Source organism: Phytophthora ramorum, assembly GCF_020800215.1.
Source record: "Phytophthora ramorum isolate Pr-102 chromosome Unknown Phyram_PR-102_s0004, whole genome shotgun sequence".
NCBI lineage: Eukaryota > Oomycota > Peronosporomycetes > Peronosporales > Peronosporaceae > Phytophthora > Phytophthora ramorum.
In genome coordinates this window covers 3,831,752-3,851,418 of record NW_027150650.1, presented here as the reverse complement: position 1 = coordinate 3,851,418, position 19,667 = coordinate 3,831,752, and the positions used below count along the sequence as shown (strand labels likewise).

Below are 19,667 nucleotides of genomic sequence, written 5' to 3'. Positions count from 1 at the left end.
TGGGGGTCCATACGAGCAGTAGGTGACCCTTTCGTCGGCGGTGTAACCGGGGCCAACGAGTCTTCCAATTCCACGAAGCTTGTGAGGCCAGCTTGGAGAAGCTGGGCAAACGTGCAATCGCGTTCCTTGACTCGGTTGACCACCAGGTGCCACGGGGACAACATAACCGCAAAATGGGTCGCTCGACCGAACAGTGTCTTAGATTTGTGCACCCATTCGAGCGTCGAAAAACGCGTATAGACGTGGATGGTCCGACCCACCAACTGGGAGTAGCACACTTTCAACACCAGCAGTAGCGCTAAGACCTCCTTCTCGGCCGGGTGGTAGTTCATCTCGGCGTCCTTGAGGACTCGGCCACAAAATCGAACCGGGTGCAACTTGTCATCATGGTATTGCATCAAGGTGGAGCTCAATGCCCACTCAGTCGTCCTTCAACTGGTACAAAGCTGCTCCATACACTGCGAAGTCCTGGATGAATCGACTGTAATAATTCAGCGCACCGAGAAAAGACTGCATCCCTTTTTTCGAAGCAGGGAATGGCAGCTCGGTCACTGCTTTCATCTTCTTGGTGTCGGCTCGAATACCTTCTGCAGAGACTTCGTGTGACAGGAAATCCACCTTTGGCTGGACGAAGATACTCTTCGTAAAGCTCACACTAATGCGACATTCGGTGAACCGTCGGAGCAGTCGGTCTAGCGTCTCCAGGCACGCGTCAAAAGTCTCGGACCCAAAACAGATGTCATCGACAAACGACCGTCGGTCGAACACTGGCACCAACGAGGATTCATCCGGTTCTCCGGTGGAGAACATGTCGGCAACAGGGCTATTCACTAACCCATTCACTGCGTCAAGCATGACCGAGGATTCGCGGTCGGCTTCGAATTTGGTCGGCGGAGTTGTGGACTCCTCGGGTGACCGCGATGAAGGGTCGGTCACCCCTGTCCGTGCAACCTCGGCGTGGGCTTCGGCCGTTCGCATAAGCTCCGAGAAGTGGAGCCAGCCGCCTTTCGGTTGGACGAAACCCCACAGAGCATTGTCGATCATTCGTTGGTAAATCATCGGTGCGTTCTTCAATCCAAACGGCATACGAAGCCATTCGAAATGTCCGAGTGCACAGACGAATGCCGAGACCTTGCGGGCCCGCATCGTCATCATAATGGCCCAGAATCCACTGGCCGCATCAAGCGAGCAGAACCATAAGTAGGCTTCCAGGTCGGTCAACAAGTCGTCGACCAACGGCATGGCGTACTCCATAATCGCCGTGACTGCATTCACCAGCTTGTAGTCGATGCACAACCGAATATCAACTCCATTCTTCTTGAGCACGATCACGATGGGCGACGCCCATGGGCTGTCCGAAAACGCCACTAGACGAGCTTTCAGCAAGCCTTTCAGGAGCTCGTACAGCTTCCGAAGGTGTCGGAGCGGTGTTCTCCGAGCTCTCTGTTTGATGGGCGGGTGCCCCTGTACGTCAATGTCGCACACCACACCGTAGGCCGGTGGTGGCAGAGCGTTCCCACTCGCAATCATGATCTTCTCGTGTCGTTTCAGCACCGCGACGAGACCTTCTTGTTGACGGGCTGTCGCGCTCGGGTTCAGAACATTCGGCCCTGAATAATCCAGTACCGTTTCCGAGGCTTCGGTCAGGTCCGGTAAGAACGCCAACTCGTGTGCATAGTCCGTCAACTCGATCTCATTCGCCAAATGTTCGGACGTATTGGTATCGGTGTTCTCACCACCTGAACCGTCCCCCGTGGTAATCTCATGCATCATTGCTACGAAGGCAGATTCCAATCGGATCTCCGGGTCATCACCGAGGACTGGGGATGGAGTCCTCTTCACTCGTATACGTGGTATCCGCACCATCAGAGGTGTCGGTCGCCACCGAGTCGTCATCTTCGTCGACCCAACTACCTCCAACAGGTCCGTCAGAGGATCGCATCGTAATCGTCAACGGCATTCGGTCTCGTTCTGTCGGTTCCTCAGTACTCCTATCTGCGAACGTTATCTGGCCCTCGTCTAGGCTTCCCAAGTCGTCGGATGGTCGAGGTAGGATGCCGCGAGGTGTCGGATAGTCTCGTCGTTCTACAGCGGGTGGCTGATCTGCCAACCATCGTTCGTAGAGTTTGCGTTCCCGCGCGAACAAAGTCTCGTCTCGACACTCCGCGTACGCCAGGACTTGCCACTCCTCATACTTAGCGGAGTTCAAACGAGTGTATCCATCTCCTTGTGGCAGGTCACCCCTTTTCACCCAAAGCAGTACCGATTCGTGTCTCGCGCAGTGAGCAATCTTCGGTGACACGTTCGTTAGTCGCACCATCGTCGGCTGCCCCCGTCGAGACCTCGCTACAGTGGGCACCAAGTTCCCAATCCGGCGGGCCCACACATCGTGAGTAGTCAGAGGCGGCCGTCGTCGTGGTAGCCTGAATTCTCGCCACTCACGCCCTGGGACTGACAAGTCTTCGGTTGGGCGTCCAGTCACTTGCATGCTGTACGGCTCGGCCTCTGCAGGGTTCTGTGACTTCACCAAGGGCACCATCACCTCGTCCGGTAGTCTCGCAGTGCCGTGGAACAGATCCAGCCGGACTCCGGCTGGAATCATGAAATCCGTTCCCAAGACCACATCAACTCCTGCACTGTGATCCATAATCCATACTTCAAATTCGTACACGCGCTCCCAGCCTAGCGTGACTTTAACGAGTGCTCGTCTGCGGTCTCCATCACCCCTGGGTTAATTCCTCGCACTTCCAGACTCCTACCGTGGTCTGGAACTTCGCGCAACCGCAACCGTTTCGCATATGACGCGGATATCACACTGACATTCGCACCCGTGTCCAGTAGAATCCTCGTTCGTGAGTCGTTTACAGCCCCATTGACGAGGGCTCGCAATCGCTTCCTCTTGTCATAGCGCTGGGATGACCACCACCCCATTCTCTCGCCAGATAACAGTTAATCGTCTGGCCGAGGTCTCGGGATGGATGGTCGATTTTGGCCATGCTGAGGATCGAAGCTTCGGTTAGCTCCACTCCGTCTCCATCCACACGTCGCCCATCCACTTCACTCTCACCGAGGCTTACGCCTCTCTCCTTTACATTTTCCGTCGTTTTCACATATTCCATATTCAAGTCATCAGGCGTTGCACACACCTGCGAATGCGAACATATAGTCCGCATCCAGCGCAGGTTTGGCTAACTGTGGCAGCCCGATTGGGACCAACCCAGTTTCAGTTGGCGGGCTGCCTAGTTTAAATGACTCCCATAGACGAGTTCTTGCAATTCCGGCGAGAGGTCCTTCTTCTCGACCTTAGCTCGGAGGAGATTCGTGAGTTCTTGGAAGGCTTCACACTTCCCGGCATCATGAACCTGTTTGCACATCTTGCATCGCTTAAAGCAGTAGTGAGCCGAATGGGTGAGTCCTCCGCAGGCGGCGCATGGACCATATTGGCGTCGACCATCGCGTCCGGTGGAGTTTCGGCGCTGGTCATCTCGGTCATACGGCCGCTGACCGTTACTTGCCCTCGGCCGACGGTTGTCGGCGCGAGCGAATGTTCCTTCAGCCGCATTGCGACGTTCAGTGTCGTTTGCAGCAGCCACGTGGCCTCGGTCCTCGGTCGACGCGTATCCGTCGTCCGAGTACCCTTCGGAGTATCGGTCGTCATCGCCGGAATGAGACTCCGGTCCGTACTCCTCGGTGTCATCATATCCGCCGTTGTACACTTCTGGGTATCCTCCACGCGCTGTCCTGCCGAGCGTCCCGCATTCAGCGCCGTCACTATGTTGGTCAGGGCGTCAGTGAGAGTGACCCTCGGTCGATTCTGTTGGTCATCCCGGCGACGGTTATCGTCTCGGTAACGGTCTTCTCGACGACGGTCGTCCTCTCGGTGACGTCGGTCTCGGCGATAGCCGTCCCGCGGATCCTCGGAGCGTCCACCATCGCGTCGGCGTGCTACCTCTTGCCCTCGAGGGCGGCGGACCGAGGACTCGCGTCCAGATTTTCGCTCTCTGCGACGAAGGAATATCATTGATCATATCCTCGAGGTCGTGAATGTTCTTAACTCGGACATGGCACAGACGCTCTTCTAGACCTCGGTCTTCGCACGAATCCAAGAAATGCTCGACGTGGTCCTTTGCATCACGACCGCCATGCTCGAACTGCACACCGGCGTTGCGAGCATAGCCGTTAAGTCGGTTGAGATAGTCGCAGACATGCTCCTTCTCCTCTCGCTTGGCCGAGTAGTACCGAGCCTTCGCAGACTGGTTGAACCTCGACAGTAGTACTTAATGAACGCATCGCTCAACAATTTCCACGTGCGCCTCGTTTTGCGGGGCAGCTGTCGGTACCAATGCAGAGCACCATCTTGGAGGCTCAATTCAAACGCCATGCACATTCGTTGGGCGGCGTGTGCGTCCCTTTCATCTCGTATATGAACGCTCGGAGCCACTGCATGGACTTCTCGCTCTTATCGCGGAGTCCCAAGTACGGCTTGATGTTTCCGAGTGGGAGGTGCGTGGCGATCTCTAACCTCGGTGTTGCACTGTCATTCTCCACAGCACTCAACTCGCGAATTTGGCGTGCCCATTCTCCCGTCAAGTCACCCCCGGTGTCTCCGACGTCGAACGAATCTTCGTCGGATGAGTCGTCGCGGAGGTCGTAACGTCGGCTGGGCGTCCGACTTGCGCTTCGTCCAGCAGTCGGAGCGGTTCGATATCCCTCGGCCTCTCTCGCCAGTCGCTCTGTACGACTGGCCGACCTTGGCGTCACCATGTGAGAGTCTTGGAAATACGTCGACGTCGCACCTTGGGCCGAAAATATTCCGGCCTCGGTCGACCCTCTGGGGCGTCTCCCAGGGGTCGATGGCAATGGAATCATGGACGGGTCGACCGGATCCGATGCGTGGCGGACGTTCGGTGGACGACTAACCCCCGCCTCGGCCACCCCGAAGGCCGACCGAAGCTTCTGCTTCCACTTGCGAAGCGCCGTAGCGGCGTCCTCGGGTGCCCATGCTCGAAGGTCTGCTTCCGTCGGGAACACTTGGGGTTCACATCCCATAGCGCGTAGGAGTTGCACCGTGTCCTCGGCCACCTGCCGAGTATTCCACGACTCCACGGGCACAGTTAGCTCGCCACCGAGCTCCATCCAGATGGCTTGGCGAACAACCTCTGAGGCGAAGGATCGCATCCAGTTGCTCTTCACCTTCATGAGCTCTAGGTATCGACCCAGAACTCGGTTGGCGGCCGGGGTGTCTCCGTTAAGAGGAGGCCGGCCGCCGTTCGGCCGAGAATTCGCATCCTCGGCCATCGCCGACGATCGGTGATCGTCGGACTCATCTTCGTCGTAACCGTTGGCTGGTTCGGGACCAGCCACTTCGTTCAACTCTTCGGTGAGGTTTCGCGCAAGCGATCTCACCCCTCCGCTGCGTCCTGCAGATACTGCAGCGGCTTCCGAAAGCTCGGGCATAGCTGCCTTATCTTCCAGGTCATCTTCTTCGTCATCTTCCTTGGCGTCAGAATAGTCCATCGGCTCATCAAAACTGTCCGAACTCGTTGATCAACGCCAACGTACTCGGCGTCGCGAACGACGAACCGGAACGCCCCGAACCCTCGGTACGCGTTCCACTTGACCTCGCCGGCGTTGCTGGTACCGCTGACTTCGCTTCTTTCGCCATCTTCTTTCTTCTTCTTTCTTCTCTCGAATGCTCGTTAAGATCAGAACCTATATGCAACCAAGACACACAGAAGGTCACACCAATCCCGGGTCGCGGCACCAGTTGTCGCGTAGGAACACGCAGAAAATATCACTACCGAACGGTATGAGTCCCACCAACAACACACGCTTCCCTCGCGAAAGGTCAGCGAACGTTGGATCTACACCTGAAGACCAGGAACGATCCCTTACACCGGGTTGGTTGTAAGCGCCTCTGTATACCAAGGTTGAGTTCGGTCAACCTTAAAACCTGCACTACTAGCCACGAGCGAGGGCTAGAATGCAATATTGCGCTTTCGCGCGAACCCCCGCAGCCCCTCAGAAGTAAGGGTACCGGCAATCACGCCTAATACGGGTTTGCCGAGGGTAACCTCGGCGGGTAGTGAAATACACTTGGGAACACTCGGGTTCCACCAATATATAGGGACCGACACTCCTTGTCGCCCCTAACTCTCGGCCACTCCTATCTCTTGGACTGACCAGCAACAAACTCTCGGTTCAATGTACCTGACACGAGGCGATCTTGAGTTTCTCGTTCGCAGCTGCGCCGTCCGGTCTGTGCCCATCAGAATCAAGTGGGAGAGAAGATGATCCGGGATACAGCCACGTGCGTCACCCGAGTGACTGGCTTTCTAGAGACTGCAGCCAAGGCCGAGCAACCTGGACCCGTACAGGCCCCTGATGAGTACGTACATCCTGAATGAACCACCCAAGTCCGAGCCTGGAACGACTGTGTAGCGATGAACCTGGAAGGAGAGCCGAGTGATGAAGGCACAAGATGACAGAAGCCTATACCTCCGAAGGCGTGAAGGAAAGCGAGATCCGAGCCTGCAGAGCTCGGATAACCCGAGTTGGCGACGGACATCCCGAAGCGACGAGGACATCCCGAATAATCAAGTGACTTCCCGAATGAATCGACATCCCGGATGAAGTTGAAGCTGCGTGGCTCTCAGCCAATCAGCGAGTGACACGGCGTCCGACCAGCTGGCCAAGGGGCCAGTTTCGAGGTGTGCCCGGAGAAACGCAATGCCGGTCCCACCGTCGGGATGGGCCGTGCTGCAGATCCCCATACAAACCGCAAGTGAGTCCAAGGGACCCCAAAGATATCAGCGTCGACATGTGATGTGTGCTCCGCTCCAGAGCCCGACGTGACGTTCGACGTGCAACCCACCATACTAAGACCAAGTCAACCTGAATGCGAGTGCGCGGACACGACGAAGGAGACCGCCAAGAATCCAGTAGACCAAGTCAGACAGAAGAAGAAGATAGTGATAAGAAGAAAACAGAGTTTGTTTTGCGTTGGAAGTGAGAAGTGGTGCCTTGTCGGCCCCCTTGCTTTGAGCGTACTGCGTTGAGGAAGACTGCTGCGACCTATAGCGACTACTACGAGGCTGCGACCCGGGAGCGCTGGCGTATCGGACGACCAAGACCGCACGAAGATCGAGGAACCCGTGCGAAAACTCTCACCTAAGTCTAAGTCCCATTTAGGTGGGGACCAGGAACTCGTATCCCTGGATTGATCCGCCTATTTCATTTGTCAGTTGACTGTGGTTGCTTTAGAGTGACTGCTTTCATTTCATATTCACCTACGATTCGGGAGGTTATTAGCAATCCCCCCTGGATTTTGATAGTAGATTGCTGTGTGGTTCGAAGGAACTTGTATATTTCTCCCATCGGGAGTGGTGCGCGGAGGCATCCCGAATTTACCTGTATTCGGGACTGTAACTCATTCGGACAGGCTGTATATTGTGAGTGTATAACAAACTCTGTTGTTGTTTCTGTATTGCTTTTGGTTATTGGAGAAGGTCTTTGTTCGTGACCCCACTCCCAGCCAAGACACTCCGGACTGTTAGAGTCTGGTAGTCTCTCTACATATCTACGTATCCTGATCGAAGAACATCCCAAAGGTCAAAGCCCGGTCCGTCGAAGATAAACGACACCGATAGGGATTACTTCAAGGTCACACGCCAAATCTCGGGGCAGACACTAGTTGTCTGCATTCGGGATTCTGACCCCGGCATCCGGACGCTCCCTCCTAGAGGAACGGGTACTCCCCGAAGCGTTCGGGTCGTCTGAGTTCTCGAAGCTCGTTCGTCTGCCGGCACGATGGACGATAAAGGCGTTCACCCGCCTCGCCTCAGCTGGTGCGCGTGCCCGGATTCGATTGCCTAGGGACTTCACCGATTGTATATTTGATTTAGGATTCAAGGGGTGTGAGAGCTACTAACCAACTGATCTAAGGTGTTATGGCTGATAGTGAGAGCACGCGCGAAGGAGGACGTGGTCGAGTGCGTGGTAAAGCGTCACGGAAGTCACGTCGAGCTCAAGGTTTGCCGCCTGAAGAGACGAAATCGCTGGACGAAGTGAACCAGGAGCGCCGTCAGGCCGCCGCTGCAAAGCGGAAGGCTGCCAAGGAGCAGAAGGAGCGAGAGGAACCGCGAGATTTCCAGTTCCAGTCCGACTCAGAACCACCCACCCAGGATGCGCACCAAGCAACCCCGGATGGTGGCGTCAAAATCGGCTTGAACCGGAGGCTTCGGGTGATCCCGCTGAAGATTCCAGCTCGGATTTGAGTGTGGAGTATGTGGGTGTGTCCGGTCCGGATGCGCCCGACCAGGCGTCTGTGGGAGGCGCCGTCAAGGTAGAGTCCTCGGCTGAGGGTGGGACTTCGGAACCGCCGCGGCCGAGTCAGAATGTCCAAGAAGAGATCGTCATCTCGGATGACGACTTGGAATCGGAGGAGGAGCGGCCGGCGCATGAAGACCCTCTGGACGAAGCGCCGACGATCAAGCGCGAAGGTCCGCTGTCGACGGTGAAGGAAGAAGTGACACCCCCGGCTGCATCGGCGCCGGCGCGTCCAAAGACCGAGCTGTCGCCAACCGACGTCGCGCTCCCGCCCAGTCGAGAGAGTTCACTCGGAACGCCACCATCCCCAGCACCCCGAACGGACGTCGACCTGACGTCCGAGAAGTCGGAAGAGGGGCGTCCAGAGTGGACGAGTGTGGAGCAGGCCAAGGCGTACGTGGCTGAACAAGTCCGTCGCTGGGAGCGTGTGGTCGTCGAGTATGTCGTGTCTCCGACTGTGCGCTACGAATGGCCTGCCGCCTCCCCAGATTTCCAAGCGTGGTGGCGAGCGATGACACTGACGACCGAGTATGTTCTATCCAGGACGGCAATGGCCGCGCAGTCCGAAGCGTGGATCTCCGAATGGGCGCTCGAGCGAATGGGCCCTAACACGACTGAAGATATCGCCGCAATCGTGGCGCCCCGAGTACGCTGTCCCCAAGAGAGTGCATGGCACTTCTCCAGACGCTGTTCTTCGAGGCTGGGTTCAGGTTTCGCAACTTGATCCGTGAATGGTTTCGGACGCGTGCGTCCCGAGTGGACCCGAACTTGATCCGCCGAGTGACCGAGGACTTGCAGCATCTTTCTCGGTGCAGAATTTCTCGAATGGCGTAGCATCACTGCTGGAGTGGTATCCAGAATAGTGTCTACTGAGGAGGCACAGACTCTGGAAAACCAAAACACTCCGGAGGACGTGAAGGCCGAGGATCAAGACGGCGATCTATTGATGTCGACCTACGAGGCTGACTTGGTGGGAAAAGACTTTGTCGCCCGCCTGAAGGTGGCAGGGATCCGACCGACTTGTAGTCCGACAAGTTCGTACACTGGTGAACCTGACCTGAAGCGTCAGTATCTCCGGGCGATGTCGGTGCCGTCCATGGAGTCACACCTGTCGATCCATTCATCCGCGTTGCCGAGCCAGAGTGCGTCCAACCCGAGTGATCGCATGTCGGTCGCTCCAAGCACAATCTCACGGCGCAGCTCGGATATCTTTGGACCGTCCGCCCTGGATTCGGAAGAGTCAAACCGAAGCGCCACGTCCGGATCGCGATCATCCGGAAGGTACTCGTCTTCGTCATCCTCGATGTGGTCCATTGGGGGTGGAGGCGCTACGGCTCACATGCCATACGCCGGTCCATCCGGATTGGTGATGACGGCTCAAGGCGAGAGTGTTACTGCTCAGGACGTCGGAGGCATGAGCGTGCAGATTACACGTTCTGTTCTCCCGAGACCACCAGCGCAGGCAGACCCAGGCGATGTTGTTATGGCGGAGTCGGGTCGTGCACGCGTTCGAAGTGGTCACCGGTCGAGATCGTCACGCAGACGTGCTCGGCCCCGAAAATCGAGTCCAAGTGAGTCCCCGAGCGATTCCAGCTCGGATGAGGAGAGCTGGCGCGAGCATCGAAACTCCAAGCGCCATGGTCGTTCGAAGCGGTCTGTGAAGTCTGAACGCTCGAGCTACTCCGGAAGATCCGCACAATCCTCGATGTCTGGAGAGTCTCAGGTCGCCCTGAACGCCATGAAGTCGACGCAGGACGCGTTATCCCGAATGGAGGTCAAGCAAGACGAGCGGCTGGCACAGCAGGACGCTAACATGAACCAAGCGTTCCAGGCGATCCAGGCGCTGGCCTCCCAGGCCGCCGCGCAAGAAGAGCGTCTGCTCCAGACTTTGAAGTCCCGGATGAAAGTCCCTGCGGCTGCCCCTGCGCCCCCTGTCGTCCCGCAGTCCGTGACGCCGGAGGACGTTGAGGCTGTACGAGAGGAGGCCGCACAGCGCGCGCGTGAAGCCGCCCAGGCGGAGATCGAACAGTGCCTGCAGCAGTTCCAAGCCGGGGTCGAAGCCGAGAAAGCGTCGTGGTCCTCTAGTTTCCAGCAGAGCCTGAATGCGCAGATTGAGTCTTTCCAGCAAAAGATCCAGGCCCTGGAAGAAGCCCGAAGAAGGGACCAAGCGACAATCCGGACCTTACGGAACGTTCCCGGAACGTTCTCCAGCAACTTACCGGCAACATTACCCCAGGTTCAAGATGGCCAAGGGTCGACTAACCCTGATTTGGCAACCCGAACCAGATCCGACCCCAATCTTGCAACGGTATCCAGTAACGCAATCCCTGGAAACACAAGTGGTCAGCCAAAAAATCCAGCGAGTCCAACGGTCAGCAATCTTCCGGCAGCCCAAAAGCGTGTAATCATGCAGGCATCCCGGGTGTGGGGAACTTGAAAAGAGAACCAGCTGTCAAAGAAGAGGCAGTCATCCAGGCTGCGGCGCCGGGCTCATCCCGAGCATATGCGCCGAGAACTGTTTCGAAGTCTAGGGAGCCGCAAAAGTCCGAAGACAAGAAGCCCGCCCGGGAAGACTCTCACAGGAAGCCCTTGCGCCGCCATGTAGGCCGCCTAGACCCTGATCCGGACTCGGATCCAGATTCCAGTGGCAACGGCTCTGACGACGACGACTCTGACAGCTCGAGCGATGGTGTGCCCGCGCACTCATCAACCCCAACGACCCTGCAGGACGGCACGACCGTGACGTTCAAGCAGTACGTGAACTCAAGCACGCTGGAGGATTTCAATGAGAAGGCCTCGCTTGCCGCACGTCGTCGCTGGTGGGAGCGCTTCCTGAACATGGCCATTCAGGCTGGGTGGAGCGACGAGCTGAAGGGCTACAAGCTCAAGCTCAAGCTCAAGATGTCGCCTACAGTCCGGAACTGGCGTGGACAGCTCAAGAAGGTCGTCCGGACCGACTGGACCAGGTTATCCAGAGCGTTCAAGTGCGAATACTGCAAGTCGAAGCTCTCGGATGCCGAGAAGTACTATACGATCCGGCAGTACAAGGATGAAACCGCATTGGCGTTTCTGTATCGCCTGAATCTCGCTGCCGAACAGGCCGATGTCAAGTTCAGGAGTTCGGAGCGGCAACGCGAGCAGCACATCAAGCGCTTCATGAAGACGATCGCGGACGACCAGCTCAGGGCCACACTTCAGAGTCAACGGTTCAGGAAGGTCTCTGACCTTGAGTATGTCCTGAAGCAACAAGAGGAAGTGCGCCAGAGCGAGGGCCGTCCCGGACGAGCACCGCAGATTCGGGATAACCGAGTCGACAATGTCATTCGGGACCGATTCCGACCGAAACGCCAAGACCGTGCGTACGTGGCTCAAGACGAAGACGATCCAGGATTTGAGAGTACTCGCTATCCTGAAGCGGCAGACAACCTCCCGTTCCCAGATGAGCTGGCGAGTGACTTGACTGACCCGGATGCTGACGCCCCGAATGCTGTTTTCAACCCGGCCACTATGACTCGGGAGGAGCTCATCCACGAGGTGTATCGAATCATGGGCAACGTCGGCTGGACGAACCAACGCCCGTCAGCCCCGAACGTAGGACCAGCGGCCCACAGACAGGCTCCGTTGCCGTCATATCCGCGCCGTGATAACCCGGATCGGGATGAACAGTGCGGAGATTGTGGCAGATGGGGACACAAAGCCTCGAATTGATTCCAGACTCGAGTGTGCGGACGCTGTAATCGCCGTGGCCACGCGAAGGAAGAATGCAGTACTCGACCGTGTCCCAAATGCAAGCAGTTTCACGATGGAAAGTGTGAAGATTGGAAGGCACTCCAAGATCTCAAGAAGCTGCTCATGCAGGGCGACTTACCAGACCTGCCAAGCTACATCCGGGATGCTATCCTGGGTAGCGAAGCCAATTCTGACGGGGCGCAGTTAAACCACTAAGCCCGCCGAGTGAGGACTCGGTACGCGTCGGGCAGAGAAAACCCTCAGAATTGTGTGTCTTAGTGTACGTCGGCCCGGAACTGAGAACCAAGAACCAAGATAAACAACAATGTATGACTTCCCTGATTGATGAAGAACCTGTACAGCCCGAGCGTTGGTCTTCGGATCGTCCGAGACCGCCTTCGCCTGCAGACCCTGGAGGTCCGACTGAATTTCGGTTGGATCCGGGAGAGCGGTATGGCTGGTGGGCCGATCACGATCCAGAAGAGGGAAGGCGTCAAGTTGCCACGGTTCATGGTGCAGTCAACAACTTCAGGGTGCAGATCCTTCTGGACACCGGTGCGACTGTGAGTATGATCAGCTTTGACCTTGCGCGTAGGCTCAAGCTGAAGATCAACTCCGGAAAGCAGATCAAGGTGTCTGGACTCGGGGGTGTATCGACATACATCTCCGCGAGCACAGAAGTGAAGTTGACTCTGGGACATCGAGTGGTGTATGTCTCGGAGTTTTGGGGCGAATATTGGAGAAGACGTTCATGTTCTTCTGGGCATGGATTTCATGCTTCGAGCTGGAGTACGGTTGTGCATTCGGGAAGGACTCATCGTCCTCCCAGATGAGGAGACAGTGCTCATGTACGGCGACGTCATACGCAAACACCAAGGGATAGACCTACCGGTCTGCCCTCTCGAGAGTTTGTACTTACGTCCCGGAGAGAGCACCACGGTTCGGATCCGCTATGGTCAGGCCAATCCCTGGCGAGACGTAGTTTGGGCCGGACGCGGTGACCGGTAGGTCACTCAGATCATCTATGGAGCCAAGTCATGGGCTACTGGAGTCAAGGTGGTGAACATCTCGAATCGAGATCTTTTGATGGATTTCCGAATGCCGATCGCCCGGATTGTGGAAAAGGATAGCTTCCCGAGCCCTGGCCATTTTGTGCGGCCCGGATCGAGACGCTATCAGGAGTGGCAGCAACTGGTCTACGAGAATACTGTTTCACAGCAGGCCAAGTTGCGGGCCAGACGTTTCGAGCAGATGTGGGACGCTCAGCCACCCGCAGTCCAGACGCACGAGTATAAGTGGCCGACCAAGTTGTTGCTCAAGCCTGCAACCCCGACCGGACAAGTTCGGATGGTGCAGCTCCAGAACAAACCTCGACCGTTGTTGATCACAAATTTCCGAGCAGCCCGAGACGGACACTTCCGAATCAACGTGGTCACCCAAATCCGCCAAGGTTGGCTCACCCGCTAGGACCTCACGGAAGAGTGTACGTAAGAAACCACCTGAACAAGGAGCCGACCGAATGGACGAGCCCAAACCGACGATCCACTCATCCGATGAAGTTCGAGGCGAGGCTGTCCTTACAGCGGTTCCGGGCGATCAATCGGAGACGGTGGTCCCAAGTGAACCTAATGTGGAGGATCCCGGCCCGGAATGGTCGAGTTCAGCTACAGCAAGCACGCCAGACCGGTTGCTCAAACAAGAGTATGAACGGTGCATGCGAATGAATGCTGAGGATCTCGACCTGGAACCGGCAGTGTACATTCACGAAGGCAGTGAACTACTGGCGCAGCTGCGCGACCAACTAGCGATGCTTCCTGAATTGCAAGATCTGACTCCGCATTGCGATATCAACAAGGCCGACGTGGGTGAACCTGGCGTCACGACAGAAGTTCAGGATCGCAAGCTTCGGAATATCCTGAAACATCATCGGTCCATTTTCCTAGGTGACGGTAATGCGGCTCCCGCGCCTGCGCGCGGAGTCGTGTGCGACCTAGATGTAGGTGACGCCAAACCAGTGACTCAACGTCCCCGTTCAGTTGCACCTCATGTAGCAATCAAGGTGTACGAGCTTCTGAAGAAGCTGCTTGAGACCAGACTGATCGAGCACTCTGAATCGCCGTGGGCATCCCCGATCGTGATTGTTCTAAAGAAGAACGGCTTGGATATCCGGATGTGTATCGACTACCGAATTGTCAACGGATTCATTCGGCTCTCCAATTACCCTCTCCCGCTGATCGATGACCTTCTGATTGGGTTCGAGCGAGCGATGTGGTTTATGAGCCTAGATATGGCCAGTGGATTCTGGGCAGTCCGGATGACGGAGCGAGCCAAGCTCATCTCGGCGTTCGTGTGCCCCTTCGGACATTTCCAGTGGGTGCGAATGCCTTTCGGGTTGAAGAATGCTCCGCTGGTCTATCAGCACATGATCAACAACTGCCTGTGGGGATTCGTTCGGCTATCTCCCGAAGAAGAAGCTTTGGTGGATCAAGACGTCTTGGACTACCTGAAACTGGATCCATACGAACCTCGAGACGTTACTCTGGAATGTACATGCGCTGATCCGGAGTGCCCGAACCACGGCTCTCAGTTGCCTGCGTTGACGGAGCAGATGACTGTCTTTAAGCGCAATATCCCGGCGCCGTCCCAAATGGGACCGGTCCTGGGGCGCAGCTCTTACATCGATGACATTGCGCACGGAGCGCCAACTTGGGATGAACTGTGTAACGATCTGAATGCGCTGCTCTATCGGCTGCGTTATTGGAGCATCTCCGTGAGTCTGCCGAAGAGCGAATTCGGGAAGCAGACTATCCCCTACCTCTCGCATGAGATTGGTGCTGAAGGCATCCGGGCCACCCCGAAGATAGCCAAAGGCATTGAGAGTCTCCCGTTCCCGACCACCCTGAAGGGAGTTCAGTCGTTCTTGGGTAGCCTCAATTACTACCACAAGTTCATCGAGGATTTCCCGGTGGTAGCCGCCGTTCTGTACGAGCTGACCGATGAGCAGGTTCAGCCGGGCGAGATCTCGCTCGAGCTAAGGAGGCTTTCGCTATCCTGAAAAGAAAGATTGTTTCGACGCCGATGCTGCGTCATCCGGACCGGACGAAGCCGTTCGTGATCATTCCGCATGCCAACCAGTGGGCAGCTTGCGCTGTCCTCGGACAAGAGCACGGTGGTCGCATTCAGCCTGTTCGATTCACGGGGCGCGTCCTGAATGAAGCCGAACTTCGGTACCACATCGCGGAGAAAGAAGTCATCGCAGTAATGCGGGTGCTCCGGGTGTTCCGAACGCTTCTCGAAGGATGTCCCCTGGTGGTGTACACCAGGTACTCCGTTCTCAAATGGGTCATCAAGTCCAAGACCGCTGATGGGCGTACGGTGCCTTGGGGTGTCGCGCTCTCGCATTACGACTTGGAGATCCGGAAGGTCCAGCGTGATGATGATGGACTCGCCGCCATCCTGGGTGCTGGCATCACTCCGAGAGAGCACTTAGATGAAATCGCGGAATCTCTCATCCCAGCCAAGGGGCACATCAAGACGCCTCCGGTAGTGAGCATTGAGATGCTTGAGGCTGGTTACTCCGGGATTGTCATGAGTTTTGATGGTGCGGCTAAGACCTCCACGCGGCGAGGCAGCTGCGGATGCATCTTGTGGAAACTGCCCGAATGGACCGTCCTGGATGCACGAGGTTTCGTCCTGGATGACGTCACTGTGAACGACGCTGAATACTATGGCCTACTTAAAGGCCTAGACATGGCGTTGGAGAACGATGTTCAGGACCTCGTAGTCGTCGGTGATTCGAGGATTGTCATCCAACAGGTCCAAGGACTTATCAACTGCCACCAGCCGAATTTGCAACGCAGACTGGCTGAGTGTGAAGTCCTGAAGGAGAAGTTCCAGAGGCTTCGGTTAGTACACGTCAAGCGTGATTTCAACCAAGCTGCCGACTACCTGACCTCCAAGACGCTTGTCTTGGGAGAGTCGTGGACCGTTCAGGATGATGATGAGCGAAGACACCTGGAAGTGGTATCTAAGATCCATGAACAGTTGATGAAGCCGCCGGTGTACATTCAGGATGTCAAAAGCAAGGAGGTGAAAGAGGATTCGAGTAAACCCCGAATGATGATCCTGATAACACAGTGGCCGGTCCGGAGTCTGCTCCGCTAACGCCTGCCGCGCGAGTGATGGCTGTCCTAACGAGATCTTCCGCAGCTGAAGCTTCGGAAGAGCGCCCTGCAATGGGCCCACTCGAGTATCAAGCAGAAAGGTGGAGACGGATCAAAGTTCACCAGGAACAAGAGTATCTATCTGAGATTGCGGCTTTCCTGAATGGTGATTTGGACCAGTTCTCTCCCAAGCGACTGAGGAAGATCTCCAAGGTTGCTGATTTGTTCGTCTTGGATGAAAGAGGCATACTCTACCGACTTGCTCGGTCAACCCGGGATCGCCCAAGGGACCTCCAGGACGAACCTAGGCTTGTCGTCCCGGATGCACTCCAGGAGGACATGTTGCACTATGCCCACGAAGACTATCAAGGTGGACATCAAGGTGTGACCCGGACCTTCGAGAAGTTGCGGTCCGAGTTTTACTGGTACGGCATGTATGCTCACGTGGAACGGTTCGTGAAAGAATGTGTGGATTGTGCCTCCGGGAAGGGGGCGCCTCCGAATCCCGGACCGTCGCCGGGCAACATCGAGCCAAGACAGCCATTCGAGGTAGTCTCTATGGATTTCGTGACGCACATGCCGAAGTCAGCGCGAGGAAATACTTTCCTCCTCCTGTTTCAGGATGCTTTCTCCGGATACGTCATGTGCCAGCCGATGGCGTCCACAACGGCTCAAGATGTTGCTGAGGCCTACGAAGAGCGGGTGTTCCGGAGTTTTGGAGCATCGTCAATGCTTCGCCACGACCAGGACCCACGTTTCATGAGCGAGGTCTTCACGAGGTTCAGAGAGCTTCTGGGCAGCAAACAGCGTGCCACTCTGGCGTACCGCCCCCAAGCTAATGGTCAGCAGGAACGGTCGGTTCAGACTATCATGCGAAGTGTCAAAGCTTACGTCGCCGAAGCGGATCAGACTGATTGGGATGACCACGCAGAGCGACTCATGTTCGCTCTGAATACGTCATTTGACGCAACCCACCTGGATACACCGTTTTACCTGGTGCATGGTTGGGACGCTCGGGGTACGGTGTCTTCAATGCTCGGGCCTAAACCCTCCAGCCTTCCTGAACGTACGGCTTACGAGTGGCGCCGGAAGTTCCAGCGTGACTACAGTTATGCCCAAGCATGCGCCGAAGATCTTCAGAAGATGGCTAAGCGAGCTCGCTCGGACGAGCAGACACGCAAGTGGCGTGAACTTTCGGAGAGGCTCAAGGCTGGTTTCGAGCAGGGCGATGCTGTGTGGTTGTATATCCCACGCGTGCAGCCCGGACTGAGCAGGAAGTTGGCTCACATGTGGCACGGACCGTTCCGGATCGATGAGATTCGGGATGACTTTCGCGTGAAGCTCAAGGTGGACGGCACGGGTTATCGTGTGAACCCCTGGGTGCACGTGAGCCGACTCAAGCAACGTGCAATTTTCCCGAAGCGACCCACGGAAGAGCTCGATCTGGACGAAGATGATGATTTCGACGCAGCACTTCTGCCCGAAGATAGCTGGGAGCCGGACAACACGAATGGCGAGTTCGAGGAGGAAAAGATCATAGATCTGCGCTGGGTGAAGCAGACACGAACGTCTCGACGCATCCGGGAATAACCTCAAGTGGAAGGGGTATCGCGATCCGGAGTGGATTCCCGTCCATCAACTGAACTGCGGAGCATTGTTGTATGAGTTCAACCAGAGTGCAAGAGCCAAGGCTCGTTTCCAGGCTATGCAAGCCGGAGTTGACCATCCCAGGCTCTAGCCGTCCCGAATGGGGTCAACTTGAATGAACCAGACCGATGCAAGTGTGAAGCGACGGAGCAGTTTTCTCTTCAAAGTGCTACGCTGTGAAAAAGTTGTTCAGGATGCCGCCCATCTAAAGAATCTGAGGGAGTCGCAGCCATCCTGAATCATGACGAGTGTGAGTGGAGATCGCGGAGAGTGATAATACTTTTCGGAATCGTGGACATGTGGAGTGATGAAATGGTGGATAAGTGAAAGAAGACTCGAACGATCAGGTTTGCATGCAAAGGTTCGAGTTGATTGGAGTTAGGGAGGCCTAGATGAAAACATGCAACGCTGAACTGCCTTTTACCGTACTCCTACTCGGCCATTCGGGCTGAGTCGCTCTCACGAGTGTTCGGCGGAGATCAGGACAATGCGGCGGTCTTCCGGACGCACCAGCCGATTGCGAAGCTTCTCGGGCAAGTGCTCGACACGCTTCGCATCCGAAGTGCACGCGTTCCATTGCGCGCGCGCGGGTTCGTGTTTGTCGATCCGTGCGAGCTGTTCCTTCAGGGTGTACGGCTTCCCATCGTCCTTCTTCTGAGATGCGTGCATGAACACCCAGGAACAACACTTGGCAGGATACGTCCAGACGCCAGGCTCCTCAAGGAACGTTTCGGGAAGACCTTCATTGACCACGTCGTTCAGCACTAGCTGATACTCCCTCTTGGCCGTGTCGCAGAGTTTCTTGCGTTCGGCAACCAGTACATCAGTCGCGCTATCCCGTTCGGTTGGCACGAAGTACCAGTGACCGACGAGCCAGAAGGCCTTGCGGTGTTTCTTCATCGCGGCGACAATCCGACTCAACGCACCCTGGACAAACACCGAATTGGTGTCAATCCGGGAGTGCATGATCAGGAACTTGGAGCGCTTGTCGAACATGGTGTCCCAGGGCTTGTCGGCGTATACCGCCTGAATAGCTGCTAGGTCCCAACGTTCGCGGACCACGGTGATCACCTCTGGGACGGACAAGTTCGGGATGTAATCCGGAAAGCCTGATGTCTGGTCTACCGCATTCGCGGTGCCCGGGAAGAACTTGATCAGGACACCGTGGTGGCGCCAAGAAGTCACGCCACGCCCCGGTGTTTCGATCACCCAGAGCTCGTCACCAGACAGTTCGGAGTAAGACTTCCGAGCGAGCAAGGACTTCGTGCGTTCCTGAGCGGGCCGACGCTTCTTCGCCGGCGGAGCAACGACTTGTCCGGAGGTCCCAGCCGCGGACGCCCCGGAGTCTGACGTCACGGAGCGACGACGCTTGGCAGCCCGAGGTGGCGTGGTGCGACGGCTCGATCCGGCATCCGAGACGTTCGAATCGAAAGTCTCATCCCGATCGTCGTCGCCATCATTGCCACCCACATCCGAGAACAGAGCTTCATTGAGCTCACGAGCCTCATCCAGGCGGGACGTCTGAAGGTCGCCCCAACGCTCCGGAACGCTGGCGCTGTCCTTGGTCTCTTCGAGAAGAGCTTCGGCTTTCTTGAAATACCAGCTCGGAACGTACTTGGTCCAGGGCGTCGAGTCCAGCTCACGCCAGTACATCATCCGGGAGAGCATGGACTCCAGCGAGCGAGAATCGAACCGCGGGTGCACCACGTTGTCGCCCTTGGCTAGTTCGAGAGCGTCGTCATAGTCCAGCCCGGATTGCATGACCAACTGAATGTCGGTACGCAGCTTGGACCAGATTAC

The 19,667-nt window shown here is 56.5% G+C and overlaps 2 protein-coding genes across 2 annotated transcripts; one reads left to right on the top strand and one right to left on the bottom strand.

Moving 5' to 3' along the window:
• Positions 1-9,409: 9,409 nt before the first annotated feature.
• On the top strand, positions 9,410-10,765 carry KRP23_5643 (uncharacterized protein; the record flags this gene model as incomplete). The annotated part of the gene is made up of 1 exon (XM_067890734.1): positions 9,410-10,765. The coding sequence occupies one exon, from the start codon at positions 9,410-9,412 to the stop codon at positions 10,763-10,765; it is 1,356 nt and encodes a 451-aa protein (XP_067747256.1).
• Positions 10,766-18,326: 7,561 nt separating this feature from the next.
• On the bottom strand, positions 18,327-19,628 carry KRP23_5642 (uncharacterized protein; the record flags this gene model as incomplete). The annotated part of the gene is made up of 1 exon (XM_067890733.1): positions 18,327-19,628. One exon carries the CDS (start codon positions 19,626-19,628, stop codon positions 18,327-18,329), a length of 1,302 nt encoding a protein of 433 aa, XP_067747255.1.
• Between the last annotated feature and the right edge of the window lie 39 nt (positions 19,629-19,667).